Source organism: Spinacia oleracea, chromosome 2 (genome assembly GCF_020520425.1).
Source record: "Spinacia oleracea cultivar Varoflay chromosome 2, BTI_SOV_V1, whole genome shotgun sequence".
NCBI lineage: Eukaryota > Viridiplantae > Streptophyta > Magnoliopsida > Caryophyllales > Amaranthaceae > Spinacia > Spinacia oleracea.
Genome location: NC_079488.1, coordinates 11,904,417 through 11,913,649, shown reverse-complemented (window position 1 = coordinate 11,913,649; position 9,233 = coordinate 11,904,417). Strand labels below are relative to the sequence as shown.

The following is a 9,233-nucleotide window of genomic DNA, read 5'->3' as shown; positions in this document are numbered from 1 at the left end:
TAGTAGCCTTGCTGACCTACTTTAAGGGTTTGAATCACGATTTTTGATTATACATTACCCCGAGTCAGCAAGCTGATAGTAGCCTTGCTGACCTACTTTAAGGGTTTGATTCGTATCACCCCGAGTCAGCAAGCTGATAGTAGCCTTGCTGACCTACTTTAAGGGTTTGAATCACGATTTTTTGATTATACATTACCCCGAGTCAGCAAGCTGATAGTAGCCTTGCTGACCTACTTTAAGGGTTTGATTCGTATCACCCCGAGTCAGCAAGCTGATAGTAGCCTTGCTGACCTACTTTAAGGGTTTGAATCACGATTTTTTGATTATACATTACCCCGAGTCAGCAAGCTGATAGTAGCCTTGCTGACCTACTTTAAGGGTTTGATTCTTCTGCTTTGAATTCCTCGACTTTCTTTCATTTCATGGACCATAACAGGCCTGGCTCAATCGGCCTTTTTGGGTTAGTGACTACACATAAAACTTTCTAAGGACGCTGGCGTTCCATGAATTTTTTAGTGCTGTTCCACCCATATCCATCAGCCTAAAAGCTCCTGGTACGATTTCTTCCCATATCTGATAAGGCCCCTCCCAGTTTGGGGTTAACTTCCCTTGGACCTTTGCCTTGCCTGTAGCTGCAGTTCTGCGGAGCACCAGGTCTCCTACTTCAAGTTGTCTGTGTTTTACTCTTTTGTTGTAGGCATTGCTTATGCGCTGCTTGTAAGCCGCCGATCTGATTTCTGCTCTGAGTCTGATCTCTGGTAGAAGATCCAGCTCCTGCTTTAACAGTTTACCGTTCTTGTTTTCTTCATAATGCTGGATCCTGAATGTAGGTAACCCTACTTCTGCTGGTATCACTGCTTCTGATCCGAAACATAGACGGAATGGGCTCTCTCCCGTTGCTTCCTTAACGGTGGTTCTATTTCCCCAAAGTATCTCTGGAACAATATCGGCCCAACCAGCCTTATAGTCGTCTAGCTTCTTTCTCATTGCTGCCAGTATCTGTTTGTTGGCAGCTTCTGCCTGTCCATTGCTTTGGGGATGACAAACAGAAGAGTAGGCAAACTTGACTTTGTACGTACTCAAAAAACTTTGAACTGGTGAGCAATCAAACTGTACCCCATGGTCCATCACGATTGCCATTGGTAATCCGAACCTGGTGATTATACCTTTCCATATGAACTTTTTGACCTGATTTGCAGTTATCTTTGCCAACGGCTCTGCTTCTATCCACTTGGTGAAATAATCGACTGCCACTATCAGATATTTTCTTCCACCGGATGCCGTTGTGAATGGTCCCAGAATGTCCATTCCCCACTGGGCGAACGGTATTGGATTTAGGATTGGCATGAGATCGTTTGCAGGACGATTAATGACTGCTGAAAAAACTTGACATTTTTCACATTTCTTGACGTACTTTTGTGCGTCTGTTAGCATTGTCGGCCAGTAGTATCCTTGCCTTTGGCATTTCAGTGCAAGGGTTTTTCCTCCCTGATGATTTCCACACACTCCTTCATGTACTTCTTCTATCAGTCGTGCCGATTCGTATGCTGATATGCATCGTAACAGAGGCAAGCTAAAACCCCGTTTGTAGAGTTGGCCTCTGATGATTACGAACCAGCATGAGTTTCTAATCAACCTTCTTGCTTCCGTTTTTTCTGCAGGCAGGGTTCCATCTCTCTTGTATGCCCACAAGGTGTCATACCATTCAGGTTGGCTCGTGATTACCATGACCTGATTTGCCAATACTTCAGTGCTCCTTCGGTGCATGACCTCCATCATTACTGATTTTACCAGAGCACTTGAGCTGGCCAGTTTTGACAGGGAGTCTGCCAACATGTTCTCTGATCGGGGTACTAATTTTATTTCGAAGCTTTCCAACTGTGCCGCTGACTGTTTAAGCTTTTCGGCGTATCGTTTCATGGATTCTTCCTTCGTTTCATATTCTCCTGAGAACTGGTTTGCTACCAGCTGTGAGTCGGTTGTAAGCCTGAGCCTACGAGCACCAGCTGCCGTGCAGATCTGTATGCCAGCGATTGCGGCCTCGTATTCTGCCTCGTTGTTTGATGCCTGGAAAGAGAACTTAATAGCATACTCGAACTGGTCTCCTTCCGGTGAGGTAACTATTACCCCCGCTCCTGACCCTGATTTGGTGACCGAGCCGTCAACTGCTACTTCCCATATTCCTTCCTTTATTTCCTCCTCCTGGTATGATGCTTCGACTATGAAGTCAGACAGTGCTTGGGCCTTTATAGCCATTCTGGGCCGATATTCCATGTGAAACTCTGATAGTTCAATCGCCCATTTTAGGAGTCTACCTGATGTGTCCATTTTTTGCATTGCTTTTTCCAGTGGGTAGTTTGTGAGGACTTGGATCCCGTGTGCATCAAAGTAAGGTCTCAACTTTCTGGCTGCAATCAACACTGCCAACCCCAATTTTTCTATCAAGGAGTACCTCGTTTCTGCTTCTTGCAGGATGTGGCTGGCAAAGTACACCGGTATCTGTGTTTTATCTTTCTCTATGATCAGAACTGCTGCTACTGTGTGTTGAGAAGCAGATATGTATAGCTGCAGCGTGTCCCCTTCCTCTGGTCGAGCTATTGTGGGTAGGACTTGCAGGTGCCGTTTTACTGCCTCAAAGGCTGCTCTTTCTGTTTCTCCCCACTTGAATTTCTTGTTTTGTTTTAACACGTTGAAAAAGGGCAACGCCCTATCTGCTGATTTGCTAATGAACCGAGTCAATGCAGCCATTCTTCCTGTTAACTTTTGCACGTCTTTTATGCAACCGGGTTCTGGTAGATTCATAATTGCATCTACCTTATCTGGATTGGCATCGATTCCCCTTTCGCTTACTAGGAAACCCAGGAACTTTCCTGATCGGACCCCGAATACACATTTCTTGGGGTTTAACTTCATCCTGAACCTCCTCAGAGTTTCGAAAGTTTCTCTCAAGTCGTCGATGTGGTCACTGGCCAATCGGCTTTTAACTATTGAGTCATCCACATACACCTCTATGTTCCTCCCTTTCTGGGAAGCAAATACCCTATCCACCAACTTCTGGTAGGTTGCTCCTGCATTCTTCAACCCAAATGGCATAGCCTTATAGCTGTATACCCCTGAATCTGTGATGAAGGCGGCCTTCTTTCTATCGGCTTTACACAAGCTGACTTGGTGATACCCTGAGAAGGCATCCAGGAAACTCAAAAGAGCGTGGCCACTTGTTGAATCTACCAGCCTATCGATTCGTGGCAATGGATAGCAGTCCTTGGGGCACGCCCCATTCAGATTGGTAAAATCTACGCACATTCGCCAACTGCCATTTGACTTTTTTACCATGACTACGTTGGCCAACCATTCGGGGTAATCACAAACTTCTATGAACCCTGCTTCCAGCAGCTTTTCCACTTCTTCTTTTATTGCAGCATTTTTTTCACTGGAGAAATTTCTCTTCTTTTGCTTTACCGGCCTGACTGACTTGTCTACATTCAGATGATGCACTATGATGTCTGGGCTGATACCGGGCATTTCATCTGCCGAGAAGGCAAAGACATCTCCATTTTCTCGTAACAGGCCGATGAGATTGACCTGCTGATCTGCCTCCATATCGGCACCTATTCGTACCGTTCTTTCTGGAACTCCTTCTACTAATTCAATTTCCCGAGTTTCTCCATCTGCAGCTGGCCTTGGGATGCAAACCGGCCTTTCATCAAAATTTTCCATGCTCAAGTCCCCTCTCTTTCTTTTGGTTGGCATGTTTGCTTCTCGGGCAAGGTTGGTTTTCGGCACCATCCTTCCTGGTGCCTTTATCGCTGTCAGATAACACGATCTGGCAGTCTCCTGACTGCCATGTACCCTTTCTGTTCTTTCCAGATTTGAGAGATATATCATGGTCAAATGATATGTGGACACCACCGCCTGTGCGTCATTAATGAATGGTCGACCAATTATTACGTTATACGCTGCTGGTACTTTTATCACCAAAAAGTCGACCATTAAGTCTCTGGCTGATGATCCTCTACCTACTTGAACCGGTAGACGGATACTGCCTTCTGGATAGACGCTGGCTCCAGAGAATCCGATAACGGGATAGCTCACCCTTGTTAACTCTCCGTGATCTATGTTCAGCTGGGTGAAAGCTTCCCAGAATATGATGTTCGCAGAGCTGCCTCCATCAATCAGGCATCTCTTGACGGGGAAGTTTGCTATCTCGAGTTCCAATACCAGCGGGTCATCATGGGGATATATAATGCCGCGACAATCGTCCGAGGTGAACGTGATGACCGGTAGGGGGATTGGTTCCGGCCATTTCCTTGCGCTATGGTAACTCACCAAATGCCTGTGCTCCTCTAGATTTCTTATTGCCCCGCTGACTGTACCTCCATGCACGGGCCCTCCAGAGATCACCCAAACCGTGGGTCTTTTTCCCCTGTCGGCCCCATCCTTGCCTGTTTCCGGTAATGACCGGATTTCTTGCCGGGATGGTGGTGCCTGTTCAATCCTACCAGTGGGCTGTGCATACCCTGGCTGAGTAGGTGTATATGGGGCATGACTATGTGAACTGCCCTGCCTGTTATTTCCTCCCTGGCCTTCCTGTCGAACCCTGTACTGGGATAGGTATCCCCTTCTTACCAGCTCTTCGATGTTATCCTTGAGCTCTTTGCAATGCTCCGTGTAATGACCATGATCATTATGAAAAGCACAAAAGTTCTTATTGTTACCTGGGGCATCCATCGGTAACGGTTTTCTCCACGCTGCCGATTTATTTACTGCGTAGATAGTGGCCCTGGCGGTGTTCAGGGGAGTGTACACCTGGTAAGCCCCTACCGGCTGTTGTCTGTTCGGATATCCTCCTCTCTGCTGATGGCCCTCCTTTCTACCGTTATCTTTCCGGTAATTGTGCTGCTGTATGGGAACATGATCCTTCTTGGCCGATTGTACTGCCTGATTTCCCCCCATGGGTGATATTAGCATCAGCTCATCACTCCTGATATACTCGTTTGCTTTTCTCAAGGCCTCCCCCAGCGAGGTAAATGACTTTCTTCCCAGGTACCTTTTGAACTCGCATTCCTGCATCCCTCTCAACAGAGCCAAGACGGCTATTTCTTGCTGTAAATCTGGTATTGTGATGGATTCGTTGTTAAAACGAGTAAGGTATTCTCTCAGCGGCTCCTTCGGCCTTTGTGAGATTGACATCAGCTCTCCAGATGTTTTCTTTCGTTCAACCTTGCTAATGAACCGCCTCACAAAGTCCTCTTGGATATGCCGAAAACTGAATATCGATCCGGCCGGCAACTTCTTATACCAATCGGCTGCCACCCCTGATAATGTGGTTTGGAACACTTTGCACCACATGGCATCTGAGTCGGAATACAGCATCATGTGTTGTTCGAAAGCGGTGGAGTGATTTTCGGGGTCTGTGGTTCCGTTGTATTTGCACGTCGGCATCTTTACTTTCTCCATAGGTTGCTCCAGTATACCCCTGCAGAGTGGGGAGTCTTTGGGGTGTATGGTTCGCCTCATCGGCTCCTGGTGAGGTAGATATCCTTCATATCTATTCCAACCTGGTTGTGGAGACTGTACGATGTATTCTTCGTGATACGGTGTCGATTCCCTACCAGCAGGAAACGACCCTTCTTGCTCTGACACCGACTCCCGGCGTCTAGTGGACCTTTCTCTGCGCCGAGAGCTATGCCTTTTTCTTCTACCCGGATTTTCACTCTGTACAAGTATTGGTTCAGGTTGTGCTGGCAGTACCACTTCATGCTCTAGGGTTTCGTAGAGATTTCTAACCGGCATCACACCCGGGCGGTTGCCGGTAACCACGATCTGATTTCCCTCCGTCCTCCTTGAGGACAGTTCAGCCATTGCTTTCATGACGGCCGACGCCGTCAGCAGCTGTTGTGGTGTGAACCTTTGGGACAACGCCGAGAGGTTGCTCTGAATCTGTGGGGGTGATGGGGAATCTTGTGCCCTTTCTTCCATGGACGTTTCGTCCTCTATGATCACGTCGTTCGGGTCTTCAAAACCCGGGGGGCAATGCTTATCTGTGACTTGAGTGTTTTTGGGGGAGGATCTGTAAGTGGTGTGACTTGGCTGGTTGAGACAGGTAAGAGAGAAGGTTTGACTGCGGGTTGTGCTACTGATGTTGGTGTGATCACTGCTGATTGTTGGAGATTGTTGTTTTTCTAGGTTTTTTGTTGTTGGTATCCATGGTGGCTGATTTACTTGACAAGGTTGGGAGATCCCCTCCTTCTAGCGCCAATTGTTCCGGTATGATTTGGGAACGGTTGGAGATGTCTTGCTGGTTGAGTGCTACTGTTATCCTGTTGATATCCTGCGCAGATAACAAAGATGAACTAGCCTCGAGGGTGATTCGAGGATCCCCTCCGATGCTAAAGTCAGATATGATGAGTGATAAGTATTTTGGTTTTAGTGGAAATGATTGTGTTTGCGTACCTTTTGTCATAAATGAAGCCCATATATATAGGCGCGGGTCGGGCGTACGGACAAATGGGTCCTACCCGATTGATAGCGACCCGTTGACCTCTTGGTTTGGTCACGTGCCTCCCCCCTACCGGCTTGTAAGAGATGCTGGTAGGGAATAATAACTGCCGTTAAGGATTAATAATAACTGGTCACGTGCCTCCTTAACAGTTTGGCGATGCTACCAGCCAGCTGGTAGCATACCCGTACAGATACATTCAGTTTCCATACGAGATACATTGACTTGTCTCTTCCCGATTCGATAAAAACAGAGCTCCTCTCTCCTCCCGTCTTTTTTTATTTTCATTCTTTCTGAAATCTCTCAGTTTTCTTTGAGATGCTCATTCCCTAAAATTAATTTGCTCGTCGATGTCGGAAAAATTGAGCTTGAGATCAACATAATTAAAACTTGATCTACCCGTATTATCAATTTGATGTGCCTATAGCTCAAGTGTAAACAGCAATTGCAAAATTAGTTGGGGTGATTACAGTAGTAGACAATAGTTGTAGGTAAGTTTGGATGTATTTGTAGGGTAGCACCAATGTATTTGTACTGTAATTGTGATGTATCTCAAAATTAATTTCGATGTATTTATACCGTAATTGTGATGTATCTGCCCTGGATGACTTTAGGAGGAGCATGGGAACTTGTGATTAATTGATTATACAGAAGTAGTATTAATTATGGACAAGTAATAATAATGAAAAAAGGAATTATTTGATAGTGTATCATCTGAGGTTCTTCTGTATTGGAGATGAGGAGGATGAAGTTGGAGTGAGAAAGAGGACTTGGGGTTTTTATTATTCCGTAGCTCAGAAGTGATGTACCTGTAGTTCTATTTTGATGTATTTGCATATGTTATTTGATGTACCTGAGTAATGAGTATATGCGTTCTTCTTCCAGAAATTGAACGATTAAAGATTGACTTATGGCAGATTATTGTTGATAGAGAAAAAGGGGGAGACATGAAGAGATAAGAAAAATCAATACTGCATGTGGGATCGAAGAGGACAAGTTGGTCCTGCAAGTTGTTAACATTTACCGAAAAGATCATACTTCACACTTATAAGACCCATGGAGTAAACCAATTAGTTCTTGGCATAGTGGTTAAGACTGAGGGTTTGTGCACGATAAATCTCAGACTCTCAGGTTCGAATCCCCTGTCCCATTTGTAATTTGTATTTCCCTGTGACTTAATGGAAAATTAAACTTGTTTGTTTGGAATAGTAGATCGATGACTAGAACAACTAATTAAGAAAGTAATTAAGAGTATTCTTCTACTGTTCTAGCTAGCATAGGTTTTGAGTTTCGAGTTTTTCAGTACTTTCCTTGCTAATGCTACCTTAGTAATGCGGTTCTCAATATCTATCTTAAATTCCAATATCTATCTTAAACTAGCCAGTATAATATCTATCTTAAATTATTATTATTATTATTATTATTATTATTATTATTATTATTATTATTATTATTATTATTATTATTATTATTATGGGAAACCACCAAAACGTTACAAGCTTAACAAGCTACAAAGATCAAGTAAACTACAAGAAGTTGGTGGGGAGCCGAGATACAATCTGGGCCCCCACTCCTCTAGCTATGGCGAACCCGATCCTGCTGAAAATGTGGGCAGCTGCCCGTGCCCCTATGTCTTGAGCCCTGGAGTACGTCTGGACCCGCTTCAGCAACGAAACAGCCCCTTTCTCTAACTCCCCAAAAGAAGAGAAGGAAAAAGGAAAGAAACCGTAACCCAAAGCCCTACAACGTGCCGCATACTTAGCCTGCTTCCGCTGCGCAGCAACCGCCACAACCCGACCCGGAACGAAGTCTGACAACCCAGATTGCGTCATAGGTGAAGATCCAGTCAAGTCAACACACACATCTACACCGCCATCCCAAGAATAAAGCAATATATCTGCAGGACGAAGAGCTCCATCACTCTCACTAGTCAGCCCAACATCAACCTCCTTTCGAGCAGAAATCCCCGACCGATAGCAAATATCCAAAAGGGTATCACGAACAACATTATGTCGATGTTTGATATCCACGATCCCAGCACAAGACACGGCATGATCCCCATAAATATCTCCATCGAAAACCCGAGAGCAAGCAGAACACGGCGTCGAATCAGAGAACAACGGAATACCCAACCGATAGCAAAGAACCGAACGATAAGTCTTACCGTTCATAGTCTGGCCTAAACCCGAGATGGGGACTGCCCGCAACCAAGCTGAGGAGTGATCCCCCTGCTGGGATTTCCAAAGGGCAACATGACGCGAAGATAAGGAGTAGGCGGATACCGCATCAGCAGTAACCTTCGTGAAATATATGTCTGCCAATTTCTTCATGAGAGTGGGGGCAGCGATTTCACTAGGGCTACTCATAAGGTCGCTCTCCACGGTCCTATTGAAAAGACCAAGAGCATCATCAAAGGCCGACCCCGGACCATCAACACCTGAAAGCCGAAGAAGCGAATCCTGCAAACCAGAAGACTGCAAACGGGATGCAAGAAAAGCATAATGCCGAACATCACCAGCTGAATAAACACCCAATCCTCCATACGAATAAGGCAAGGTAGCAAGACGCCATTGCCAGTCACCGAACCCAGGTCCCGAAGCAGTCACGATACGCTCTAAAGAAGCCCGAAGAGCCACATCAAAAGATACTTGGGCCGCTTCAAAAAGATGAGGTGGACAAGTGCGCATAGCAAAATAGAGTTTAGAAACTCCAGTGCACGCACGAAGAAGCAACA

General features: G+C 45.6%; 1 protein-coding gene across 1 annotated transcript; it reads right to left on the bottom strand.

Annotated features, from left to right (window-relative positions):
• Positions 1 to 468: 468 nt before the first annotated feature.
• On the bottom strand, positions 469 to 5,979 carry LOC130467230 (uncharacterized). Its single transcript, XM_056835674.1, has one exon. The coding sequence runs from the start codon at positions 5,977 to 5,979 to the stop codon at positions 469 to 471; it is 5,511 nt and encodes a 1,836-aa protein (XP_056691652.1).
• Positions 5,980 to 9,233: the final 3,254 nt, after the last annotated feature.

Coding starts and splice junctions, on each gene's coding strand:
- LOC130467230 (XM_056835674.1), bottom strand. CDS start 5,979: ATGGAAGAAAGGGCACAAGATTCCCCATCACCCCCACAGATTCAGAGC.